The sequence below is a fragment of the Tasmannia lanceolata genome, unplaced genomic scaffold, assembly GCF_043159265.1.
Source record: "Tasmannia lanceolata isolate RefF3 unplaced genomic scaffold, GAP_Taslan_0.1 ptg000015l, whole genome shotgun sequence".
Classification (NCBI taxonomy): domain Eukaryota; kingdom Viridiplantae; phylum Streptophyta; class Magnoliopsida; order Canellales; family Winteraceae; genus Tasmannia; species Tasmannia lanceolata.
The window spans coordinates 56,836,710-56,864,250 of record NW_027518692.1 but is presented as its reverse complement, the minus strand read 5'-3'; the positions used below and the strand labels follow the sequence as shown (position 1 = coordinate 56,864,250).

At 36.4% G+C, this 27,541-nt stretch overlaps 2 protein-coding genes across 3 annotated transcripts; one reads left to right on the top strand and one right to left on the bottom strand.

Moving 5' to 3' along the window:
- The first annotated feature begins 374 nt into the window (after positions 1-374).
- Positions 375-8,106, top strand: URED (urease accessory protein D). Of its 2 annotated transcripts, XM_077397323.1 has the most exons (8): positions 378-747; positions 919-984; positions 1,074-1,148; positions 1,687-1,731; positions 2,743-2,976; positions 7,021-7,103; positions 7,523-7,691; positions 7,814-8,106. In XM_077397323.1, the coding sequence occupies exons 1-8, from the start codon at positions 646-648 to the stop codon at positions 7,925-7,927; spliced, it is 888 nt and encodes a 295-aa protein (XP_077253438.1). In that variant the 5' UTR covers positions 378-645; the 3' UTR covers positions 7,928-8,106. The 2 variants fall into 2 exon arrangements, with proteins under 2 accessions (XP_077253439.1, XP_077253438.1); XM_077397324.1 differs by lacking the exon at positions 1,687-1,731 and having other exon boundaries at positions 375-747; positions 2,867-2,976.
- A 2,333-nt stretch (positions 8,107-10,439) lies between these two features.
- LOC143892594 (UDP-N-acetylglucosamine diphosphorylase 1-like) lies at positions 10,440-24,055 on the bottom strand. Its single transcript, XM_077397322.1, has 15 exons — positions 23,869-24,055; positions 23,190-23,244; positions 22,949-23,100; positions 20,757-20,796; positions 20,444-20,536; positions 20,258-20,370; positions 20,073-20,147; positions 18,380-18,419; positions 18,165-18,247; positions 17,997-18,074; positions 14,167-14,310; positions 13,411-13,478; positions 11,282-11,396; positions 10,928-11,084; positions 10,440-10,708 (listed from the first exon to the last, which is right to left on the bottom strand). Exons 1-15 carry the CDS (start codon positions 24,007-24,009, stop codon positions 10,611-10,613), a joined length of 1,452 nt encoding a protein of 483 aa, XP_077253437.1. The 5' UTR covers positions 24,010-24,055; the 3' UTR covers positions 10,440-10,610.
- Between the last annotated feature and the right edge of the window lie 3,486 nt (positions 24,056-27,541).

Here is a 27,541-nt window from a genome sequence, read left to right as displayed (position 1 = left end):
AAGTGAAAACCCACGCACCCACTGTTACTGTATGTGAGTGTAATTTATGCTTCTATGAGTTGAGTTGATTCAAGTGTTTGATTGTAATTACAACATTATTTGATTACAGCATTGTTTGATTACATCATTGTTTGATTCAAGTGTGAAGTGAGTGTAATCACATCATTGTTTGATTCAAGTGTAATGATGTTTGATTCAAGTGTAATGTGAGTGTAATTTCTGCTTCTATGAGTTGAGTTGCCTTGCCAAACAAGAATTTTCCTTAAAAAATTGCGTCAACGTGAAAAAACCCAACCTGAACCGACCCAAGATTTATAATGGGTAGGGCCGGGTTTGGGAATCGTGAGTTTTCTGAAAAAAAAATCCGACCCGACCCGAGATATTTCTCGGGTAGGGTTGGGTTCTCCAAAACCCGACCCGACCCGCCCGACCCGAGTTGCAGCCCTAGATTCAGGGGCATTGATATATCCGCCCCTTTTGAAATTGGGTCTGTACGGGAATTGCTAGCCTTCAATCGGAAAAGGCATTTCGCATCAGTGACTTTTATGGGGAAATTGCCCCCTCAAATTCAATTCGGGTGTTCAAGGGCATTAATACGGTGGGCTTTGTGGTTTAGAGAGAGAGAGAGAGAGAGAGAGAGAGATAATGGAGGAGAGTGGTTGTGTAGTGGTAGAGAAAATCAGAGGGAAATCAACAGTCACACGCTGCTTTTCAAAATACCCTCTCAAATTCATTGTACCCACCAAGGTTAGTCAAAAAAATTCCCATCTATCACTTATCCATCACCCATTTCCAATCCACCCATCATCCTCATCATCATGATTCATGTCATGTTCATGATGCATCATGCATGAATCATCATCATACCCATTTCATCTCATCTCATGCTTTGTTTTTGTGGGTGGTGTTTTGGGTCAGGCTGGTTCCTCCAAAACAGATGCAGTTTGGATTTACAGCCTCTCTTATGGAGGTGGTTTAGTCTCTGTAAGAATCCCATTCTTATCTTTTGATATCCTTTATAATTTCCTTTTTTAATGTTTAATTTTATTTTTTCTGTAATTGGGTCTTTTTAGGGAGATTGTATTTCATATGGGATAACAGTAGGAGAGGATTGCACCACAGTATTGAAAACTCAGGCTTCCACAAAGGTTGGTTCATGTTTTTCCCTAACTCATATTCTAAATTCCATTGCTCATTAGGGTTTTTTATCTGGTGGGTCACCCCATGGATGATCCATTTGCCATAAATCATATATGTATTTTTTGATTTCTTCTGATTATTGGAGCTGATATTTACACTCTCTTGATTTGATATTTAAACTCTTCCATTTATTTTACACTTTTCTCATTGGCTGGTACAATTCCCAACAAGATAATAACAGCCAATTGGAGAATTTTAAATTAAAGTGAGGAGTATCAAAACAAGGAGTCTTGATATTATCTCTGGCTAATATCTAGTTTCAATAATTGGCTTAAGTTTATTACTATGTTCCCTATGTAACCTCACAAGCAAAGGTACTTTTATCCTTCATTGCATTTCTGACTGGTATCACTTGTAATTTTATTTTTTTTTTCAAATGGTTAATTGAAGTGTTTATGCTTCATATATTAAGATATTAATGATTAGGATTATGTTTGAACTGTTCCATTTTTTTTTAAAAAAATTCGTTACTTTTTTGTCACACAGGTATACAAGTCTGTGGGATCGAAGTGCTCTCAACAAATTCTTGAGGTATCGCCTTTCCCGAACCGGCTATTGAAAAGAAAAATAAATCCTGAACCTAATTGAATATACATACCTGTGAATTTATATATTCTATAAATTCGAATGGTGAAACCGTTTGAAAATCTAAATGTAGAACCAATGCTTTGTCACTATAATGGTGAAGAACACACTCATTCAATTTGATTTTCTATCCAAAAAACGTTACTGAGAAATGATCATGTGCATGAATCCATCACTGTCAGATCTTGATTACACTGCAAAAAATTAAAAATCCCTCTTTCTTCTTTATGATGCGATGGACTATGTCCCATCATTGCCAAATCATTATTGACCTGAAAAAAAAAAATTCTTGGACAGTGAACTTTCATTCTGCATTTACACAACAGGTCTCCTCAATCTCAATGTACCCATCATAGGGAGATAGCAATGCCAAAGAGAATAAGACCCTCATTGGATACCCCTAATATTTTTTTTAATACAATCTTATTTGCATATAATATTATATGCAAATGCTGCTTATAATGTTTTTACATTTAGTTTATGGCTCCCAAATTGGCCTTGATGTCCCATTTGCAAATAAGATCAACTTAAATTATTTTTAAAAAAATAATTTATTTTAAGTTGATCTTATTTTCCTGTAAGGACCAATTTTGGTGGTATCCAAAGAGGCCCTAAATATTTTGTTACCAATTTTTCTTCAGCTACAAGTTGTTATGAGTATCTGGCCAATTTAGTTATTGATTGCCATGATTGTGACAATACCAGATCATTGCTCAATTTAATATACCCATCAAAGGTAGTAATAGCAACGAAGAATTGTGATATTACTATATCATTCTCGAGTATATAATACCACATCATAGGTACTTATACGAGGGAAAGAAACAAAACGAATATTTTGATATTGACCCCTTTATCTTTGGATTTGAGTTATTACTGTTTGGTCATCCAAGTTAGTTTTGATTGCATATTAGGACACTTTTGTATTAACAATGGCAAATATATGCTGTGCAGTAGGCAAAAATTGGAAGGAATGCTCTTTTGGCTGTTATTCCAGACCCAGTGACATGCTTTTCCTCAGCAAGATACTCTCAAAAGCAAGTATTCAGAGTTTTTTCTGACTCGAGTTTGATCATTGTAGATTGGCTTACTAGTGGGCGTCATGAAACTGGAGAAAAATGGGAGTTTGAACTCTACAAGAGCACCAACCACATTTTTTTAGAAGGGAATGAGCCTCTATTTCTTGATTCGGTAATATCATTTTCTTTTCCCATGCATTTATGGTGAAGAATTAAAAGGTTATGATGGTGATGTTGTTGTAGATCATGGTGATATGCCTTACGAGGATTTATGTTGATTTACCCTTATATTTGAGGTTTAGGAATTCCAATTTTTTAGATTAATTAGAGTTTTTTTTATGATATTTAGATTAATTAGAGTACCTTTAGTGTTTGGAATACTCTAAGTTTCCCATCTTTATTTCTTTGACTCTAAAGAGAAAATTAAAATGTTGTCCTATTTTTTGGGGTAAAAGTTATCCACAAGTGATTGTCTGGTTAGTAGGACGGATGCGACTGACCTGGCATGATATGGGACGACACATCCTCTCCCCTCCTGCCACATACACACATAACACATGCATTCACACCTGACCTTTGTATTGTTGTATGTCCCGTGAATCCCACCAATTGGATGAAGCTACAAAAAATCGATCTCTTGTGGAGTGAAGCTTAGCCCATTTTAACTGTTAGAACATTCACAATTTTGAATATTGTTTTTTTTTTCTGAATGAGAAGAAGAAATGTTTTATGAAGGGAAAAACATAAAAATGATAGAGCTGGTCATAATTAGCAAAACAAAATAGTAAACCAAACAAAATAAGGGAGGCTCCTTAATTGGGAAGGCCTAACAACAAGACGAGGATGAGAAACGTCCCACAAGAGAAGGCATCAAGGCAATTACTTGTGTCTGGAAATACTGGAAGCAAGTTTAATTCCTCTATAAAAAATATCAGATTTAATATTGGAAATGGTTTCAACATCTTTTTTTTTTTTTGGGTTAGATAAATGATGCATGGTCACCACTTTAGCGGACAATTTCCCTACTCTATTCAAAAAGCCCTAAACCCATCTCATTCATTACTCCAATTTTAAGGGATGGTCTCTCTATCCATGCATCTAATGAATTTTAGAATCTTCTGATTAGACATCAAAGGGTCTATATTTCTCCTTGTGAGATCCAATATGAGGTCATTTGGTCCCCTGATAGCTTTGGGATATTCTCAGTCAAATCATTTTATTCATCTTCCTTAGCCACAGTGGAGTTAATATTTCCTTCATTTCTTATTTGTCTCCAAGAGCTGTTGCTTTCTTATGGCTCCCAATCTAAGGCAAGATCTTAAACAGGAAAGAACTTCAAGCTAGAAGAATTGTTGTTTCAAGAAACCAAGCCTTCTATGAATATCTAGACGTAACTCTGGCTCATATTCTCATTCACTGGCTGTGAACTATCCAAATCTGGATCTATTTTCTTCAATCATTTAATATAGATGGTATCATGATTTCTATGTCTAATATTATCAATTTCTGGAAGTGGTAGAGTCAGCCCATAATGTATTAAAAGCACTTGCAAGATTGTTTTTTATATCAAGGATTTGCATGGCTTAAGTACTTTCTTGGGATTGAAGTCTCTTATTTTGAGCAAGGTATCTTCATTTGTCAACTCAAGTGTGTATTATATCTCCCTAACGACACAAGTTTACTTGGAGAAAAGTCAGTTGATATTCTTTAGATTTATTATCAACTCTTCAACAAGACCACATCTCAACCGCATGTCTGACTAGATAGTAGCAGTTGGCTGGGAAGCTTATATACTTGACCATCTCACACCCAAATATTACATATACATAGACAGTGGTCAGTGAGTCAGTTCATGCATTCTTCATGTCTTTATCACGGGAAGTTGTCCTTCGCGTAGTTCGCTATATAAAAGGGTCTCCAGGAAAAGATTTATTGCATCAAAATGACTGATGTTTATAGGTAAGAGATATTGGGATGTGGATTGGGTTGGATCCACACATGATAGAAAATCAACTAGCGGCAATTGTATATTTGATGGTGGTAACCTGGTGACTTGGAGTAGCAAGAAACAGTCAGTAGTGACTCATTTGTCAGTTGAGGTTGAGTATATATCCACGGCTCATGCTACTAGTGAGTAAATGCTACTTTGTTCACTAATAACAAAGATGGGGGTTGATGTTGTTAATCCTATGATACTTCATTGTGACATTCGGGCAGCCATTCCTTTTAATCTGGTTTTTCATGTGAGGACGAAGCACATAGAAGTCAGTTGTCATTTTGTGCGAGATAAAGTAGTTTGTTCGTTCTAATTCTTTGTTACTCAACATCTTCACCAAAGTGATAGTTCGAGCTAGTTTCCATGATAATTTGGACAAACTGAGTGTGTGTGATATTTATGCACCAGCTTGAGAGGGAGTGTAGAATATAGATGGGGCTCATCATGTATGATGGGGTTTTCTTGGGGTTTTTGTTTTATATGTGTTTTAAGTCACTAAGTGACTTAAGTTGTGGGCCCATTTTAGGTTTTCGCAAAAGAGGAACATACTAAACTGTTCGTGTGTTTGCTTTTACGACCACTGAAACCCCCCCCCCCCCCCTCTCTCTCCCCACGTCTCATCTTCTCAACTTCTCAAATCTTGCTTCTGATTTGTTTTTGTTTACTTAGCTCATGTTCTAGATTTGTAACATTTATTTTTAGTTTATGTTATAATCTGCATGAGAATTGATATTTTATGGTTAACACTTAATATTATTTGTAATTTTGTATATATCTCAAACTGATGAATGGACCATATCATGTTTTCAGTCTGCAATGGTTACTTGAGTACTCCAGAATTTTTATTTGAAGGCCTTATTAGGCCGTTTTGATGGAACACTCTAGCATTAAAATTAGCGTTTAATTTTTTGTGAAGGCCTGTGATTAAAAACCAAAAGTGCATGGCTGATGTTAGCCACCAAAAAGCAGTTCAATTTTTGTGCAACTAAGTTAGTTTCGATGGAGATTAGTTCACCTCTAAACTAGCGCAGGAAGTTACTGCATAATAAAGTTATCTTGGTATTTATGATCCATGTACATGGCATGCTCCTAAATCTCGTTTTTCACTCTGTTGCTCTTCACTCTTTGTATTGTTTCTGTTACATTTTTATGTAAATCGTTTCTGTTATTCCCGGAGAAAAGTAACCAACACACAATGTCCTGTTGTGGACATTTGCGTAACTTTACAAATTGGAACCTTTATATTCTGAGAGCACCTTTTGCAATTTCTCACAAAAAATTACGGAACCACAAGCAGATAGTCGATAAATTCTAAAAATGATCATTTTTTTTTTCTAAATTCCTAAAACCATTTGCTATGCATTTTATACTTTTATGATCCAAGTACATGGCATGCTCCTAAATCTTGTTTTTCACTCTGTTGCTCTGCACGCTTTGTATTGTTTCTGTTAAGTTTTTATGTAAATCGTTTCTGTTATTCCAGGAGAAAAGTAACCGACACATTGTCCTGTTGTGGAGATTTGCGTAACTTCACAAATTGGAACCTTTATATTCTGAGAGCACCTTTTGCAATTTCTCACAAAAAATTACAGAACCACAAGCAGATAGTCGATAAATTATAAAATGATCATTTTTTTTTTCTAAATTCCTAAAACCATTTGCTATGCATTTTATACTTTTAACAGGAAACTTGCTACCCAAAATGTATCTGAAATTTCACCAGCTTCTAGAGAATCTTCTTAACAGTTCTCTATACACGGAGCATGTTCTTCTCACCTTAAAAGTTCCTATATCACAAATATTGCCGATACTGTCAAAATATAGCAATTTTATCGCGATATTTTGATAAAGCGAAAAAAAATCCCGAATTAATCCTCAGAATTTAAAAAATATAGCATTATTTTCATTTGCCGCGATAATATCACGATATTTGTGCAGTATTTTATATTTTATATTTTTTTCTTAATTTATGTATTTTTACATAATTTTATTTTATCGTTTTTCCCGATATAAACCCGAAAAATAAAAATAAAATTAATATAACCCTAGATTTTCCCTTGCTGAGAAATTCCCGAGAATGATATTTGTGACGTAAAGCTCTAGGATATCTTGCCATTTCAAGAAAAATCAGGTTTAATATTAAGTTTCTGACTGAAGATTTCTCTCAAGTGCATTTCAGCAAGTGTCTTAAATCATAATCGGTTTAATCTTTCAAAGCAGGTGATGTTAGAGCAAGGACCTACTACTAGCGTAGCTGAGCGAATGCAAGGTTACCAAGTCATAGCAATGGTCATACTCATTGGGTAAGTTTTTCTTCATGCATTACTTCCTCCACCTGATTTCTTTGTCTGCCGATTTCATTCAGGCTCCGTTTCTTTCAATGTAAAATGGGCGCAAAACAAATTTAACACCCATTTTCCACTTTAAAATGTGCGTAAAATTTGTTTTACACCCATTTTACGTCGAAACAAACAGAGCCTCAATGTTTTTCAAGAGCATGTTCCCATTTAAATGTGGAAACAGAAATTAGGAGACTAATATTCTTATCCCTTGATTTGATAGATACACCCCTCTTTAGTTCACAGTTCACACTTTACACAATGGTTTGTTTATATAATTGTTGAAAACAAAAAAGAGGTGTCTGTCAATCAAAACAAGGATAAATATCAGTTCCCAGAAGAAAAAACATAATCCAATTAATTCAATCTGTATGAGGATCTAGGCCAAAGTTGAAGCATGTTCAGAATCTAGTACACGACGAAGTAAAGAAGATGATGTCTGAGCAGTTTTGTGGTCCTGCCTACACTTCAAGACGTTCCATGGAAATGAAATCTGAACATAGCCAATCGAAACCAGCTCTAATCGCCAACTGCAGTCCGTTCGGTTCGAAGGTATTTTTTTTATGTCTCAGTTTCAAACATTCTTTGCCAGTAATCTGTCAGAAACTTCATAGTTCTACAATAAAATGTGTATAACTGAATTTTTATTATACGTCTTGTTTATCCATTTTCAGGCAGTAGGTATGGTGGTTCGAATTGCTGCAATGAAAACCCAATTGGTATATGATTTTCTACGGCATCATTTGGCCAGCATGGAGCCGCTTCTTGGGGCATCACCTTACAGTTGAACATTCATGTAATCTATCCCAATGAGCCCTCTATCAAATCTTTTGCTGTTGATGTTCAATCGTGAAGGAAGAGATGTTCGTAAAGTGGGTTTTTATGATCCGATAAAGAATCGAACTTTTTCAAACATTTGTGTTATTCTACATTTCCATGAAAAAAAAACGCTCAATTTATTAGTACTGTTCATGATATTTCAAAGAAGGCAGAGGTCTTTAAGGAGCTTCGAATTAATTAAACGAAATGAAATTCGTTGAGAAAATCATGCTTTGTAGCAACTATCATTTCATCAACGTGATGTGTTACAGTGATATACTAACTCATTCTACTATTTTAAACTCTTTCACCACTACCATGTTTCGATAATGTGGCGAATTCGCCTTGTCTTTTGTTTTCTAATCAGCTGTCTTAAGGCCAGAAAGCTCTGAACAGCCTATTAAAAAAATATAAAAGGCAAGGTAAGTTCGCCTCATTATCAAAACACGCCTGCAAATATTTGTAGCTCCATAAAGTCGAGGAATGATTAAAGTAAATGAGAATGGAAAATACTAAAAAAAAGCTCCTTCATGACACTCAATGGGCATGGTTCTTACATCGTACATGTAATCAGATCCATTGATCTACATGGCAACCTTAAGTCCGGCAAAAACGCCTAGGGCTGGCAATTTCACTCGAGAAAGCGGGGATCCGCCCTGCCCCGCTTGGGGAGGGGATTCCCCGATTTTGAGCGGGAAGGGGAGGAGAAGGGGATGGAGTTGGCCCCGCCCCGCCCTTATTAATGCCAATTTTTTTTTGTATTTTTTAAGTGTTTTTTTTTTGGAGAACTACTAGATACCCCTTGGATCGAAACATATTTACAAGATTAATTTTCATAATTTCCATTAGTTCAGTTTTATCCCAGAAATAGCTTTTTATGTTTTCTTTTACCTATAATCCATTGGGCATTGTCTCTCATTATATTAGTATATTTCCCTTAGAAATTCCTAAAATCTCTCCATCGAACCATCACCGTAAGGCAACATTAAATCCTTTGAAAATCTCCCTCCCCCAAATAAAGGCAACATCTCTCTGATGAGTGATGAGATTTTATATGGTGTGCGCTTGTATAGTCCATTATTTTTCAAAAAGTAATGTATGGGCTACGCCATAGGATGATCCAAACCATCCATTTGATAGGCTACAATTTAAAAGTACTTTACAGGCGACACCATAGATATCCAAACCGTCCATTTGTTGGGCCACAACGTAAATAGATCGCGGCCCAAAATAATCTCCATAGGATGATTGCAACCCTCCGATCTATAGAAGGTACCATAATATGTAATTCCTCTATAGATCATAGGGTTGGGATTATCCTATGGAAATGATTTTTGGACCACAACCTATTTACGTTGTGGCCCATCAAATGGACAGTTGGATCATCCTACAATGTGCCCATCAAGTGGAAGGTTTGGATCATTGTATGCCTATGGTAGTATGGTGTGCCCATCAAATGGACGGTTTGGATCTTCCTATGGTGTGGCACGTACAGTACTTTTTGGCAAGTGGGATTGGGAATTTGGGATCTGCTAGGGACTATCGATCAATCAAATGAATCCGAGAGCAACCACCTTTGTCCCCAGGTTAATAAAATGAATATAACAAAAACTTAGCCTGTGTGGGTTGTGTGGCTACTCTCACATGCAACAGCCAAGCCGCAACATGCTTGAAGTGATTGTCCCTAGCAAATCTTTAGTTTTAAACCTAACATTTAAGAAAGTAAAGTGATTGTCCTCGAAGGATGCGGGCCGGGGAAGGGGAGGGGAGGGGGATTCCCCATGATCCCCGCAGTGGGGAGGGGAAGGGGAGGGGGAAAATTCCCCGCATAGGGGAAGTAGGGGACGCCAACATCCAGCCCCGCCCCACCCCTTTGCCAGCCCTAAAAAAGCCATTGAGAACACCTTGATCGATGATCTAAGCCCTTGATCCATCAATCCTCATTATAAGGTTCCACTAGGAAAATCTAAACCACTGATCTTTGTAGTCATTTATCTCATGTATGAGATGTCGGTTCGGGTGGGACCAAGACCATGTTGGTTGCCTTATGACGTTCTACAAGATCAACAATCTCGATTTCACATTCAATTTCCCCTGTGGGACCCGTAAATTGCGTGTTACCAATGATCCCAACAGTAACTTCTGCCTATTAGATCAAAGAATAGTAATAACATTAAAATGAACTACAGAAATATACAGCAAAGAATTAGAACTAGTCATCACAAGACAATTATGGAGTTGTTTAAGTTTACAGATACACTTCGAAACAGATTTCTCTTCCTAATGACAATTAGATAAAGAATACAATCAAGGTGGAAGAAATCTCTACTCAGGTGAGTGTTTTTAAACCATGATCCAAATTTCTATGTACCTCAAAGAAGAGAACTTAAACATGAAACTACAAAGAAAGCTGTAAACTTGGAACAGGAGATTAAAAATACGCTAATCCTGCCTACTGATGTTGGATAAAATCAAGTCTGGTTGATGGTGCAATCAAACATTTTTTTTTTTCATTGAAAGATATAGTCATTAAACTTACATCAGCCTTTAAGGCCAAAACTGTACGGACAGAAGAAAACATTCTGTAAGCAAGACTTATTTGTATTAAACAAAGCAGAACCACACAAAGGAGACTAAAATCCACAGCTCAAACTAGAAAGAGATTTCGCAGGGTGCATGAAATGTTCTTCCGCGACATATTGCTTCTAGGTTTTCTCCGGCATAAGAGACAAGGGGTGAGATCTCCACACCTGATATCAAAAGCGTCCCATGCACCCATAAGTTGAGTTCAGACAAGATAGAGAAGAGAGTAAGTAAAGTAATGCCAAGATGGATTTGGATTAGACTATTGAAATAGCAAACCAAGGAATGATTTATACATTGTGCTCTTCTATGTTTATCGATGCCTGTTTACTCTGTCCTACTAACTTATGGAAAGTAAAGATCCAAGCAGATCAAATGGAAATTACCGGTATTGTATAAGGGAACGGAATGAGTTAAGAAGCCGCCTGCAGCAACCATCCAACGAGTATGGAGGCGGAGAAGAAGCAATCGAGCACTCTCGGGCGTGTCATAACTTGATCCGCTAGCATTTTTAACAGGCGCAAATTCCTCTTCTCGTAACGCCTGAGTCCCAGAACATGTAACAATTGATGAGATAGTTCAACTTAATAGTAACTTGATTCTACCATGTTTTAGCCTATTACCTTTTCAAAGATGCTAAGAGAAAACTGGATTGGATCTAATGGTAGGATACACCCAATGGAATGACTATTTCCAATTGTGCTGATGAAAAAGAGAGAGAGAGAGAGAGAGAAACTAACCTCAAAGAGAGCAGTGGAAGGAGCATAAGGAAATGCATCAAATATAAACTGTTCCAACTTTAGGCCCATAGTATATCCATGGATGGAAGGGATCTTCTTCTCAGCCAGGTGGTAACTGCACTCACATCATACATGGAATCACTACATAGTTAACAAGGCTCAGTCCAAGGCAGAAAACTGAGGCAAACGAAACAGAACAAAAAGTCACATTAAAAGCACGAGCACCATCAATGTCAAAACCTAGTGGGAACTAGAGAATCATTCTGTTCAGTTGTGTGGCATAGAATTCTGACTTTTAACAAGCTATTTGTTGCTAATAGGGTGGTTTTCTCAGGCTGGTGAAATGTAATCAGCAATAACAAGCTATTTGTCCAATTTTTTTGGTCTTTTGTTCCTTGATTTTTTACCGCCATTGCCTTTTTGTGGGCATCTTGCAAGAGCAACAGTCCTTGAAGATTAGCAAAATACATTTCTGACATCAGAGGCATCAGCTCAAAGCTGGATGTTTTCTTCACTCTAATCCCACGCCTTACCAATGCTATTTTAGAAGAGCTCACAAAATCTGGATGGTATCAAGAGGGGATGGCTGTTTCTAAGTTCTAACACCTTCCCTATAGACTGAGTTATTCTTGTTTGCATCTTTTTTGCTTTTTGTTTCGCTTCCTCTATAGTTAGGGACCTTCTTGGCCCCTTCTGCATTTTTTTTCCTGAATGGTTGCAAATTTCATTAAAAAGGCGGGAGAGACTGAGATGGTCTCTCCAAGCATTACAAGGAGGAAAAGAAATATCAATCAAAGCATTACGAGGTAAAAAGATAAATCAATCAAAGCATAAGGGAGAAAAAAGATATGATCCTTCACAAAGGGAGAAAATCAAACATTTCAAGCCCCGAATTAACTACACCATCCCTGGCCAGTTTATCCACCACACTATTGGCCGACCTCCGAACATGCATGGAGGTAATTGAAGCTCCTTCAACTATATCCTGGATCTCGTCAAAATAGGGGGCAAGTCTCCAGGGGGACCAAAGAGCCCTTAAGCCATCAGATGACGCTTAGGGAGTCCCCTTCCACGATCACCCTATCCAAGCAATCTATATCTAAACATTTACTCCCTTGATGGACAGCCCGAACCTCCGCCTCGCTTGCATTTGAAACTCCAATAGGCCCTTCAAAGGCCCAAAGGACATCCCCCCTTGAGTTTCTAAGGACGCCTCCAATGCCCGCCAAACCCGAGTTCCCCATACTCGATCCATCAACTCATCTTTAGATGCCCTTGAGGAGGAGGAGAATCCCTTTTTGAATAATTGTAGTGTGCTAATCGGAACTATTGCAAATTTCCTTCCATCCCTCCCATAGGTCATAGGCAGATACAAATCTAATGGGAGGATCCGGGCCCACGATATGGATAGGGCAGTCACTTTAACGAACAAGAAGTGAGGGGAAACAAGAGAGCAGATATAGATGAAGGTGGTGGGTGTGATGTTTTGTTCGTAAACTCAAATTAGTTATAAAAGGGTATTTTAGGGGAAAAAATTAGCATCATATTTTGACATGAAAGGGCATTGAAACATGTTTAACAAAGAAATGAGATGCATGTAATTTAATTTTAGTGAGGGATTGCAGTGAAGATTTGAGGCTTTACAAGGTGTATCATTTAAAAAACCTACTTTCTCTTTCTCTCTCTCTAAGTATATCGTCTATATATTAATTATGTTGATATATTTCTAGTTATCTAGACACACACAGAGAGATTATGTTATAATCACATCACAATTTTTTCGTAGTCAAGCTGGGATTGAAACTACGAGCTCTAGATTAAGGCACAAACCCTCAACCAATTGAGCTAAAGAGTGAACTTCATGAAATAATAGTTATATAATAGTATATCTCCAGTATTCTAATATATCGGTACTGGAATGTTGACAAGTTGTTTCTGAGTTGCTGTAGGTCTGACACCTTGCCCTCATTTCTGATACCAACATGTTTTCACGTATAACTTTTTTTTGAATGGCAAAAAAAATGCTACTATATTTTCACGTATAAGTTACAGAGTTAAGAATGGAAGACTTGACGAGAATAGGGTTTCCACCAAAGTGAAGCAAGTTTGTACGAGGTAAGATTACTTACATGCTGTCCTTTTCTAGGCCATTAGCCACTTGATTCAGGAAATCAAGTGTGAACATATGCAAGCATACCTGAAAGAAACATGAGCAGAGTATAACCAAGCCATTACGAGTGTCAAGTACCAAAGTAAAATAAGGGGTTATAAGAATAAATGAATTCAAACAATAATACAAAGCATAATTTCCAATATTCATAGCAGCAAAATAATGAGTCAGAAGAAGTAAAAACCCTGTGGAATGCTCTCAATTGAAACTTTATATTTAGCTGCTAAACAAAAATGGGCAGCAATATATGCGCAGCTACCAATAAGAAGAAATAGGAAATCAACAACAAAGAAACATGGCCACCCCACTTTCACTGATGAAGGGTACTTGAATTATTATCCCCATGTTTTTCATCTTGTGTTTCAGTTAATGTCTTTCACTTAGCTATTGCCCCTGAATAGGATGTCTTTCAATTAGCTATAAACCCTGATGGGGTTTTCCTGATTTGAAAACTGCTTAGCTAGAGAATCAGGGTATTCCCTTGTTGATGTCATCTTTGCAAATAACATCCAGACAATATTAGGGTTTTTTAGTAACATATAATATGTTGGTGCTAGAAACCCTACTTGTATCGCCTGGCTAGCTGTGTTTCTGACCCAATAATAGAACTTTTCTTCATAGGTAGCTCTTTGGAAATAACAGGCTTGGTAATGTAGAGGTAAAACATCTTTAACAGCCTAAAGCTACAAATATTAGACCGGAGGAGGTGTAATACATTACTCCAACAAAAGCGAAGGCGTCCAGTCTCCTGATTGATAGCACAAGCCAATGATGGATCCATTTCGCTGTATTCAAGGACAGAAAGTGGTCCACCTTTACCCCGTTGAACAAACACACCAACCTTCTCTTGTGGATATGCCTGTCTCCACAAGGAAACAAAAAATAACTAAAACTATAAGAAATACTATGAATTATTAGTAATAGGCATAAAGATCAAAGAATGATGTTAAGAGAAGGTATAAAGATCAAAGAATGATGTAAGAGAAGGTATAAAGATCAAAGAATGATGTAAGAGAAGGCAAAAAAATTAAAAGAAAAACATTAAAATTGACTAGTGCAAACATTGCCGCATGCATTAGAATATTTGCCAATAAAACAAGATCAACAAAAACAACCACAAAATGACAACCTTTCAACCCTAATACAAGGTTAAACATCCACAGCCTTCTTTTATCAATTAAGTGTAAGCTCCAATGATGGTGCAAAATTAACCGTCTGAAGTAGGTCTAAAGTAGGTCTGTTTCTGAGAAAATAATTTGTAATAGAAAATTACACTTCATTACTCTAAAAGAAACTTGAGAAGTTATGAAGCGGTAACAGAACATCTAGTTGTGCCCCTTTGGGACCGTATTATTGAGGTTGAGAAGTTTCTATAATCGTAGAATAAAAACTCCTTTTGTTGGGAGGTAGGGACGTTTTGATCAAAGCAGTTCTTGTAAATTTACCTTTATAATACATGTCCTTGTTCAGATGCCTTGTGTCATTAATTGCATTCTGGTTAGATGCTATGAGGTGGTAACGGGACGAATAACTAATTTCAGACAGTTAGTTATGATGAGTATTCATCTCAGTGAGGAGGGGTGGGGTTAGTGCAGTTTACTCGGGTATAGAGCAGGGTGCTTTTCCAACATTTATATAGGTCTTCTGATTTGTGGCAGGATGTGACCCTATCATTGAGACGATCAAGAAGCTTCTATCCTTTTTTTATCCAAAATTTATCTAGGAAACTAGGTCGGCATCTCAAATTTTATTAATATGTTAAAAGAGTACAAAGAGGGGGACATAGCACCTTACCTCCAGATTCACAAAACTAATACAAAAAAAAATAAAAAATTACCTGCTACGAATACTTGGAGTGCCCTAGGAGTCACATCTCGCAGCACCCCTAGCTAGGTTTGGAAGATCTCTCCACCGCAAGAACACCCTATAATCCATCCTCTCACAGGCAAAATCAGCATGATGGTCCACCACTTGGTTGCCTTCTCTAAAGTGATGCCAATGATGGATAAGGGAATTAAGTTCCTGCCAATAGGACTTTATAGACTAGGGGGGTTCCTTATTAGTGAAAATCATATCAATAAGGACCTTACTATCAGATTTCACCTATACATTCGAGAAACCAAAGGCTTTACAGTATCTAAGGCCATCCAGAATTCTTATTGCCACGAGAAACTTCTATTCTTATGGAAGAAAACTTCCTTTTGTTGAGAGGTAGGATCAGATTAATCAACGATGTTCTTGTAAATATACCTTTATACTACATGTCCTTGTTCAGATGCCCTGTGAATGTCATTAAAAGCATTGAGAAACTACAAAGGAATTTCCTACAGGATGACTATGAGGAAATGAGGCGATTTCACTTGTTTAATTGGAAGGAGGTCTACTAGCAGACTAGACTCTCTAGGGGTCTGGGCTCAAGACCATGAACAACGCTTTACATGGTAAGTGGCTTAGGAGATTTGAGGAGGATGGATCCCATCTCTGGAGGTTGGTGGCAGAGGAGAAGTATGTTGCCAGTTTAGGAGGTTGGAACTCGCTTGACCGCTATAGGAATCTAGGGTTATGATTTAGATAGATATTTTGTAGTGTACCACATTATCCCAAAAGGGGATGCAATATAAAGCTTGCAAAGGGGATAGGGTGAAGTTCTGGACCGATGTGTGGTATGGTGAAATGCCTCTAAAAGAGAAGTTTCTTTACCCTATTTTCGGTGGTGACGAGGCGAGAGGGTACAATCAAAGTGTTTTTTCTGTAGATTGAATAAAAGGGGGAGTTGGAAGGTCCTATTCCTCATGAATTTCTTTGATAGGGGTAGAGAGGGTGGCTATGTTTATGGATTCTGGACTTGATTTTTATTAAGAGGGACGGTAAGTATCGAGGAGTTTGAATATGGGACCACAATTGTGTTTTGGTGAGTATAGAGGAGTTTGTATATGGGACCACAATCTTGTTTTCTATTCATTCATTCTACCAACATCTTATCTCGGTTACGGCTCCCTCGCAGGCGAACAAGTTATGGAGGACTTCTCTCTCTATAAGGTTGGAACTCCCCTTGATTTTTGTTCATTGTATTTCTTCCTTTCTTTTTGTTTGTCTTGTTTTCTACCATCTTGATCCCGCGGGCTTTGCCCCGCCTTTTTAATAAATTGTTCCCTTAAAAAAGAAAAACTGAAGAAGCACAACTGTTGAAGATGAATAAGAAAAATTAAAAACAGCACCAAAATCTAGATTTATCAATAAACGAAAACAAAACTTAATCTAGGTCACACAATCATTATTATTGATGCAATTCAACACCCTACGCTTAAGGGGACGTAATATTATACGCGGTGTCTGATTTTCACTTTGATTAATCCATGGGCATCCACTTGACGAGACCTACACAAAGCATTGATGGCTTCAGGAGATTCAGTTCTTTCAAGGGTCAGATTTTAGAGTTTAATTTTTGTGAAAGGATTATGGACCATAGTTGCTAGAGTGGGAAGCGAGTACGAGAAGCGATGCGGGAAGCAAGTTCTAAAAGGAGAAAATGCGAGAAGTGAAAAGCAATACGAAAAGTAGAGAAAACGTGTGGGAAGATTTATCAGAAGTCAACATGATGCATGCAATAAGCCTCATTGAACGCGAAGGAGCTTAGGAAGGGTTAATGTAGTTAGGTTACAAGTGGTGAAGACTTCACAGCTGACTAGAATAACAAGCCTTAGGGATTTGTTAGTTTTACAATTTTACTGTTTTTATTCATTTAGAGTTAATGTTGAGTTTTTGGAAGAAGAATCCACGGAGGTTTTATTTGAAACTTAAGGGGTTTTTTAATTTTTTTAAATACACTCCTTTGGCATTATCAAAATGTGCAAACAGTCTTTAAGGAAAAAAACAATCACCTAAATAAGAAGCGTACTCTTAGATAAGTGGAAACATGTTGAGTCTGTCATTTTATCAGATTCTGGAATTTTTCCATCGCAAAGAAAAGAGAAAAGAAACCAACTTCCAATCTTCAAAACTGTTGAGTCTGTCATATCCATAATTTTCTTTATATATTAGTAGAGACCAGTCTTTGAAATTCGGTTGTAATCTTGTTATTTGATACTTGGTAGACTCATACAAAGAAGCATTCATCAGACTACACGATCCATCATTCAATTCGATTTAAGTGAACATAATTTAAATAAGATAAAATTTCTTTGAACATGGTTAAATAATTTTTCAAAGTTCATCTTATCTTATCATTCAAAAAAGAACTCTACTGATTTACACAGGTTTTCCTATTTCTAAAGTCCTTTTGTTCTATTTCATTTTTAGTAAATTGAAAATTTTACAACTTCATGGTAATTTGACTAACAAAATAATCTGAATCAGACTAGTTTTATTTTCACACAAAGAAATATCGAAATTCACGAAACAATGTATACGAGGCTCCTAAAAGAAATAAACTGAAAATAAAATGTAAAATGTAAGAGAATACGATATGGCAAACTACTCACAATCCAGAACCTAATGGATAAATGCAAGGTTACCATACTGATTCTATTGAATAAAAATAATTACCTTACGGACAACTTTTGCAGCAGCAGCTACACCTTTATCAATGAAGTATCCTAAGAAACTAGGGTCTGCAACACGGACCTGCATACAAGAAATCAATAACTAAAAATCAGAGATAGAAGCAGATAGTACAAATTTAATGGAAGAGAACTAAAGAAAAAAGGAACTCACCAATGCATTATCAACTCCATAGCAGTCCAAATATCTCACACCTCTCATGGCCATATCTTCCAGTAATCTTGAAGATTTAAGTGCTGATCAATAAATTGGAAGTTGGATTAAGCTACTCGGTATTGTTTTCAGCATAGGATAAAGAAAAGATAACAAGAATTAATATGACATTAACAATTGATATTGATATGCTCCAGTAAATCTAAAGATCTTACCAGAATAAACTCCTCCATTTCCATCTGGAGCCTTTGCCACCTGGCTTTACAAAATGAGGTTTATGCATCCACCATATTAAATGACAGAGGGCAACCAATATTGTGAATTACAGAAACTAAATTCTTTAACAATCTTAATGTGGAAAGAAGTAATTATATTAAAGCATTTCAATCAAATGCAGGTATTCCATACACATAATCAGAAGTATAACCAAATCTATGAAAGAAAGGAACTCTATCTTGCATTTATTAGTCAAGAAACAATATCATTTAGGTGCTCCTTCCTGGTCCTTCCAGTTTCAGCCTAGATAAAACCTAAATGGAGCACTTATGTGCCATATTTATTGTTCTTATTTAAAAGCTGCAGATGATAAATGTCTTTGGTGTCGAGGCATAAAAGTTAAAAATGCAATCAACTATACTACTGTCTGAAAACAGCTATGTATTAAAGGAGTAGTTTTAACTGGAAGATGCTAAGTTGGATATAAGATTGCAGTCCTATAAATTAACCGATACATGTGGTTTCAACCATAGATTCCTGTTAACTTTTATTTTAATGATTCTCGGCATATTTTGCTCATTCTATGTCCCGATAATTTTAATGTAACTTACAATGTTTTTAATGTGCTAGCGAGCCCATGTCAAGTCCTTGTCTGCTTGTCTGCCTAGTTTTCTAACAACTACTGGAACTTTTCATTTTGTCTGTTAATTAACTACTAGAAGTAGAAGTCTATAGGAATAAGTAAACACCTAAAGGAATGAACAATATAAAATGTTTATAGACAAGGATAAAATAAATTTGTTGTTGAGAATATACAAATGGATAAAAACAAGTGAGAAATAGGGAAAAAAACGAGCATACTTCTTGCAAGCTTTGAATTGAAAAGCAAACTGACCCCCACTAATGATTTATGAGGTACAATGACATTATATATCATATTAATATACAAAGAAAATAGAAATAAATTCATATTCATACGAGGGTGGATGCTACGCTGACAAACTGGTGAATGTGGAAAATGGTTTGCTAGGTTGAAATATTTTTCCTTTTCTTCATAGTTGTCTACTGCTGGGAACAAGTTTCTTTTTGTCCTCTTATAATATTCCCGCCCTTTAATCTATCCAGATTCTGCCTTCGCCATAAAAAAGGAGCTGACATTTACACCCCATTGTTTTGGAACCATGCACACGTTTTAGACTCCATTGGTTTGCACAGCTCATCGGGAATTATAAGTCGGAAAAAAAAATCAAACTAAAGAGAGGCTGTACCATACCAAAACAAGGGGATGTCAGTGTCAGCTCCCAAGAAGTCATTTAGTCATCATTTTTCCCTTTAAGAAAAATCTTAAAACCATTCTAACTCTAAGAATATGAAAACCTCATAAAAAAGATGCATAACTTTGAAGCCCACATGGATGCCTTCTTGAAATTGTATTTGGCATCTTGTTAACCATTCTAACTCTATGAATATCAAGCATCCATAAAAAAGATGCATAACTTTGAGAAGCCCATATGGATGCATACTTGAAATTGTATTTGGCATCTTGTTAAATGTTTTTGAGTGGATGGTGAAAAAATAGAAGTAAAATTGAAATAGTGACAGAATAAAATATCTTAATAAATATTTTAGGTTATGCATTTCAGATGCCAAAAGGTAGCAAATAATTCATATGAAAGAAAGAAAGAACCCTACTCTGTATGCTGTCTCCATTATAAATCTACCATCCTTCGAGACACATGGTATGGTACCTTGTTGGAAGAAAGTGACCTGAAGTAAAGAAAACATCTCATCAGAAGTACAGCAAAAATCAGAAACTAAAACGCAATAAAAACGTGCATATATCTGTACTAGCGAAAAAAATGTGCAGATATCTGTACTTGATCGGCTTCCAACCCAAAATATTTGTGACTTTCAAAAAACTTGCGTGTGGCATCATCAGTAAATGGGCTGGTCATTATGTACCAATGTATGGGCACAAAAGCCGTTGTGCCTGCAGATAACAAACATTAATAGGCTAGCATGTATGATGAGTTTGGAACATATGTCTAGCAAGTAAAACTTACCCTCGCTTATGGACTGAGCTGCAAGTCTTTGAACACATAAAATTCGCTCAGCTTGAAGTTGAAACAGTGATTTCCCTGACGGGAGTCCAATATCTAAATTATAAGATACAAAAGGGGTAAGCAACCAACCAATTCAGATATTAGATAATCCATCCCCAAAACACCTTAGCACTACAAATTATAACAAAAAAAATCATGAAGAGATGAACATTTTGAATTCCAAAAAGTTTTGCCAGCTATGAAAAATAATAACAAGAGAAAAAATTGAGGTGCAATAAAATTGCAACATTAATTGAACACAATAGTTACTTACTAAAACATCCCTTTGGGTCTGAACTTCCAAGTCGGGTCCCCTGCATTTACAGTTCATTACGAGGAAATAAGTAAAGGATTCATCAATCACAATTCTAAGAATAATACGCAATGAACATTTCGCTACTTAATAATATGATGAATAAAAAATGAGAAAACAATTGAAAGGAAAACCCTGTAATATATCTTTAAAAAAAAAACCATATAAATCATTTTAAAGGTACTAAACAAAATATACAAAATGCAACCTGTCTATATAAAATTTCAGAAGAATGCCTTTTGTTGGCCATAGGATATGGTATATCTTGTATACAAATTTATCTGTATGAAAATGAGTACTACTTGAGTGCATGAATGTCCACATATGTGGAAGTAGGGGTGCAACTTGGGTTGGGTCAGGTTGAGCTTTTGCTAAAAAATGAATTGGAATCGACCCGAACCCAACCCGATTCAGGAGCACTTAATCCATCAATGTACAATTGTATATGTTTCAAGTTGAAAGAGAAGAAGAATAAAAAAGGGCATTTAATCAATTAGTGTAAGTCACTCAAATGACAAATCAAGCAAGAGTGTGAGACGCAACTTTGTTTCATACATTTTGATTAGGGAGTGAGCTATTCAAGTCATAAGGTTCTTTTAAGTTGAGCTTTGTTATTATGAGGGTAGTTAGGTATTTTGAAGGTATCACCTAAGTTATATTAAAATGGGAATTAGTATAGAGGCAGATTAGAACTATAAGTCCGATCACGGAATTATTGGCAATTACTAGTGCTAGATGAAACGGTTCCCTTTCAAGCATGGTTTTAAATTTCTATTGAAACAGAAACAAAACGACCAAAATGCCCTTAATGCGTCTTTAGAAGTAAAAAAAAACAAGCTTAATTAAAGTAAAAGCGAAAGATGAAAATGCCCTTAACAAGTCTTTAGAAACCAAACCAAAACAAGGGTATTTTAAAAATTCCTCTTCTTTTATTCAATTTAAAACTCTTCTAACACCTCCCATCATGAATGAAAAGAAAAAGGAAGATAGAGATCATGAAGACTTTGACAATATGGTGTTTCTGATGTTGCAACCACGTCGCAATGAAGTTTTGTTGATCTTGAGAGCACACAACCTACTTTGCTTGAATTTACTAATCCCAACTAGATACAAGTAAAAACAGGGTAATGACACTGATTTTCGAATAAGAACAATACCAAAGTTATCAAGCACATGAGGCACGGCCACTTATTCTGCTCTTTGAGCAAAATTACTTACCAAAAAGCGAGCGCGCCCACACACACACGCGCGTGCGTATGTATACACACACATACATCTATGAGCAAGAAATGCCAATCCAGTTCTCAAGCATCTAGATATGTGTCAGCAACTAATGCCAATGCATCCAAGGTACCTATGGCCACCGCCCTACTCGCTAATGCGATGCATAAAGACCTAGAATCCGGAAACTGAGTTTTTTGTTTCCAAAGACACCCATTTAAGTACAAGTGTTAGGACAACATTTATTGAATAGCCACTTGCAAATGCCAAAGCCTATAAAACCCATTGGTACTTCCCACTAGAAAGTGATGATTCAAATTTGCATCAACAACACACCCTTAATAGACAACAGCTAATTGCACACATAATATAATAGTCACTTGCTGCACCATCATATACTTTTGAAATGTCTGACTCTTCACCACAAGAAAACCTACATCATCTGATGCTTTGCAAGAACTAAGAGTCGAGTGCTACAATCTCATTTGTAGGAACCACCAAATAACATAACATTTTGGCATATGATGGCAAAGTCTTCATTATTATTTGCACCATCAAGATCAAACAGCATGATCCCATCGGGCGAGCTTTGAATATTAAAAACTAAGTAAAAAAATTAATAAACGATAAAAAAAATCAGTCTTCACTCTTCATAATTGGGCTAATGTTCAGCATCTCTACATGCAATTCAAAAGACAATGCAATCATCGCGCTATAATATATATACATATAGGGAAATGATATCAGCAAAACCTGATATTTCAACTAATTCAACATGTCTTTTAGCATTTAAAGAGTTGTCAAATGTTATTACAGTTCCAAAAAAAACTCTCACAAGCCAATTAAAAAAGAAAAGACAAGCTGGGTTTGTGCAATTATTAAAACATGGTTGTGCTAATATCATTTCCCAATAAGAAAAAAGATAATAATACCTGGCCTCCGGATAAAAGCAACACAGCCAATTTCCCTTCTGAGATAGCCTTCAAACCCATCTTCCACCATCTCCCTCTTTCTTCAGGTGTCCGATCTTCGAAGGTTGAGATGCTTGCATCTGGCACGGGCTCGATTGCAGCCTTAGGAAGCTCTGAAAATTTTCGACATTAACAAAAAAATATATTTAAAAAATGCATTTTAAACAAAAGAAAATTGACAAGCATATAGCAAGAAATTCACCTTGAGATCGAAGCGAACATCGTATGATGCGATCCACCCTTGGAAGATCTAAGGCCTAAATTATTAAAAAAAAAATCAAAATTAAAACAGAACACTCATTAAATTTACCTACTACATCCTATAATATTGAAAATACCCACCCCGCCCCCGCCCCCCCCCCCCCCCCCAAAAAAAAAAAATCCTCATACAGAACATTACCCTCAAATGAAAAAATATGAGGAAAAAATTTCCAAAATCAAGTGACGTGATTCATCCTTGGAAGATCTAAGCTCTAAATTATACAGAAATAATCAAAATTAAATTTACCTGGCAAATCCTTATAAAGAAAATCAAATTTTAAACCTTTACATCACTTATATCAAGAACAATCTGGTTAAATTCTGAAAAAAAAATATGATCCACACTTGGAAGATCTAAGCTCTAAATTATACAGGAATAATAAAAAAAATTAAAACGGAACATTCATTAAATTTACCTGGCGAATCCTTATAAAGAAAAATCAAATTTTAAACTCTTACATCAGTTAATTCAAGCACAATCTGGTTAAATTGAAAAAAAAAAATGGAAAAATTCCAAAATTTGCTGACTACCGACAAATAATATTTTTTTCTAATTAAATTGAGAAAGGATGAGGGAAAATGAAAAAAAAAAGAAAGAGATCTGGAAATTGTGAAATGACCTCGATGTCCCTGATGAGGAGCTCACGCTCTTCGGGAGAGAGCTCGTCCCAGAGGGCAAATGCGTCTTCTTGCCCATAGTCCTTTAGCCTCTCGAGAAGAGGTTGGAGAGGACTATCAAACCCTAAACCTAATCCTGTCATCTCTCTCTCTCTGTTTTTTTTTTTTGTCTGTCGGTAGAGATGGTGAAGAGAATAAGAGCAACAGCATGGGTGAGGAAGAAAAGCTCGCAAACTGTGAGTCGAAAGACAAAAATACCCCTACTTATATTCCAAATAACCGAATTTGCCCTTTTGCGTGTACTTTAGACACAAGAATCTAATATGTTCCCACACGGGTCGAATTGGTGGGCCCACCTCTTTGGTGGCTTATGGTTATGACCCTTAATTGCTCCAGTCCAACGCTACTAATTATCCAGAACAAATGATATCCACAATCCCTATTTTGATAATGACACTCCACACTTCATCAGCCACTTGTTGATTAAGATATCGTATGAGATCTGATCGTTGGATTGTGTGGTGGTAGATTAAGAAAAATAATCAGGCAAATATATGAATGGTATTTTCGTAAATTGGGGCACTCTATTTGGATCTAGCCTGGGTCACAGCCGGATCCAGCTGTTGTTCCCAAATCATTCCATTAACATTTGGATCCTTTTGATCCATCGGATTTTGTGGGCCCACCCATTGACACTCTTCCAAATTTATAATAAATTTAGGGCAGTGATAAATCGACTCCCCATGTGTCTTTCTCTCTCCTCTATCTAACCTAGAGGAGAGAGAAAGACACATGGGGAGTCCATTTATCAATTTGGGGAGTCCATTTATCACTCCCCTAAATTTATGGCTTATGAGATCTAATGAAAATATGAATGATATTGTCCTCAAGGCTTTGATGATGGAGGGCCCTTCCAATCAATTCTCTATAAAATGACCACCATGATGTAAGCCCTAACCCTACCATATAAGAAATTTATATGATACTGTGCCACCATGTTTTTGATAATGGGACGACTTAATTTGTTTTACACACTTCCCTGTTCGGCTGTCGAGAGCATTTTGGAAATTGTAACAATGTAAAATGAGGTGAGTTCGTCCTGTTATAAAAACACGGTCGTGTGGATATCACTCCCCTGACAATAATACATTGTGTTTTAAACTCCAATGAATTTGAAACTTCCAGTAAAAACATATTATAAGCTCCCAAACTACCCTAGGGACACGGTTTGGATCTAGGGAAAAAATTCAAAACTTTTTCCTTGAAAAAATAAACTTTCCAGTGTTTGGTAAGTTCATTACCCATAGAATTTTTTATTTTTTTTTCCAGGATAAAAAATTTACCTCGTAGATTTGCAACCCCTAAAATGAAAGATAGAAGGAAATGACAAAAGCAAGAGGTAGTCTTCAACATTTATCGACATGTAAAAGTCTGTGACTAAATTATGTGTACATTCTCAAGCAGGGGCGGAGCCAGGAATTTACACTTGGGAAGGCCACACGAATTTACACTTGCCTTCATTGGGCATTGCGGGGGCCATAGCCATTAAACTACCTAAGCATGCATGGCTGTACATGCACCTTTGATGGGATTTTTCGAGTCATTGGGTGGCCATGGCCCCTCTCATGCTATATGTGCCTCCGCCCTGGTTCTCAAGCCATGCCTCTTCCACATTGGAGAAGCTTAGATTTGTTATGGATGAGAGATTTTCTTTATAAGATAGCAGAGATATGAAAACTTCACACATGGATATACTTTCACGTGATCATCCAACATTTGTTTAACCTCAGGGTTTTGTGGTGTTTAACAGCTAATGCTTCCATTTCTTTCTCTCTCTTTTTAATGTGTGTGTGTGTGGAGAGTTGCTAGCAAAAAGGGAACCGGTTTGTTAAAAAGGAATTGATACCCCCACGACCGTGTTTTTGATAATGGGACGAACACATCTTGCCGTACACTTTTAACAAGCGATCGAAGGTTATTACAATTTCTAAAGAGTGCTTAGCAAGTGTAAAACAAAGTGAGTCATCCCATTATCAAAATAAGGTGCGGATATCACTAGCCCAACAAAAATGGATTATACTCTCCAATGGATGCACAAAAAACAAAGACGTGGAGCTTCCATAATAGGGCAAAATTTTGGGTTCTAATAAAATGACCAAAACAACCCTATTTCAAGGGAATATTTTCAAAGTAAAACCTAGCAACCTATACAGGCTAGGCTCTCAGTGACCCGACAAAAGTCTGGATGGCAAATGGTGGTCTAAAATAGATATAACCTTAAGGCTCTGTTTGGATTGAAGGAATTTTTTGAAAAAATTACTCTAAATTAACTATAATCTTAGGGTGATGATAAATTAGCACCCCTGTAGGATAATTCGCACACCTTTAACATGAATTGATGTGGCAGACTTTAATATTTTTTTCAGGTTAAAGGGGTTCGAATTATCCTATGGGTGCAAATTCATCATCACACTAATCTTATTATATTTTTCCCTCTAAATTTTGAAACAGAGGTATTCTAATTAGTAATTACTTACCATTGTAGTTTTTATATCTTATTTTTTAACCATGAATGATTGAGTTAAGTAAGTTTGGGTTGGTGCACACACACTCATGTGACATGACACATCCCTTCTGCAATATGTCAGTCATCAATTATTTTAAGATGAATGAATTTTTAAGGGAGCACTTAACTCCAAATTGACAACCAGAAAAGTGGGTGGGTCCACTAGAAAGTGAAATTTTTATGTAACTAACACTTCCCACCTAGAAAAGTGCATGGGTCCACTAGAAATGAAATTTTTTTTGAAACTAACACTTCACACCTGTAAATTTAGCCATTTTCAGCTGGGTAATGATAAAATCCCCCCTTTAACAGCGTAATTCGTTAAGTTTTAAAGGCGAAGAAAAATGTTGAAGGGTAAAGGGGGTGAATTTATCGTCGAGCAGTGAACCATTCTCACATAAACTGTTAAAGTGGGGGATTTTATCCGTTTAGAGGGGGATATCAGCTGATTCAGTTTGTCTTAATGGATTTTCTTTTACTTTTTCACATGGGAATTGATATCCCCACTACATTTTCTGAATAATAGAACTTCACTCTTTACATATTCCATTGAACATTTTTTTTCATGTTGTCTGGATGGACCCTAAAATGAGATTTGATGGATAAGGGGATAGGATAATCCGATTAGGGCGAGTTTTTGAGGATTATTGTCACCGCCGACTACATCATTTTAGTCTGAACTTGTTATTATTTCATCCGGGAACGGTTTGATGGACGGTGTGATTTGAAATGGATCGTGACCTAGACAACAAAAACAGGATCTGATGAATTCTCCCTTTAGGATCCGAACAAGTATGACCTAGACATGGGTGGATCCAATCCAAACTGGGTTTCTTGACATGACTAATTGTACAGTGAAAGAAAATGTTAGTAACACACGCATTTGTTAGGGTTGTCTGAGATTGCCCTCCCAATATTATCATGTATAAGAAAAATGTTTGTCATTTTATTATAAAGATAAGGGTCTTTAAGTAAAAAGAAATGGTCATTAAAAAATATATTGTGAGGTAAGTGGGTTATTTTTAAGGATGGACAGGAAGGAAAATACGTATTAAGAATTAGGTTTTTGTTTTCCTAGTTTTTAGGAGGTTTTCATGCTCCCCTCACCC

Excerpts from the sequence above, each read along its gene's own strand:
- URED (XM_077397323.1), top strand. The coding sequence starts at position 646 with ATGGAGGAGAGTGGTTGTGTAGTGGTAGAGAAAATCAGAGGGAAATCA. Across the intron at positions 1,149-1,686 it reads AAACTCAGGCTTCCACAAAG|GTATACAAGTCTGTGGGATC; the intron begins GTTGGTTCATGT and ends TTTGTCACACAG. Across the intron at positions 7,104-7,522 it reads GCAATGGTCATACTCATTGG|GCCAAAGTTGAAGCATGTTC; the intron begins GTAAGTTTTTCT and ends ATGAGGATCTAG.
- LOC143892594 (XM_077397322.1), bottom strand. The coding sequence starts at position 24,009 with ATGACAGGATTAGGTTTAGGGTTTGATAGTCCTCTCCAACCTCTTCTC. Across the intron at positions 20,797-22,948 it reads TGCTTTTATCCGGAGGCCAG|GGGACCCGACTTGGAAGTTC; the intron begins GTATTATTATCT and ends CTGTAAATGCAG. Across the intron at positions 18,420-20,072 it reads TAATGGAGACAGCATACAGA|GTGGCAAAGGCTCCAGATGG; the intron begins GTAGGGTTCTTT and ends TTGTAAAGCCAG.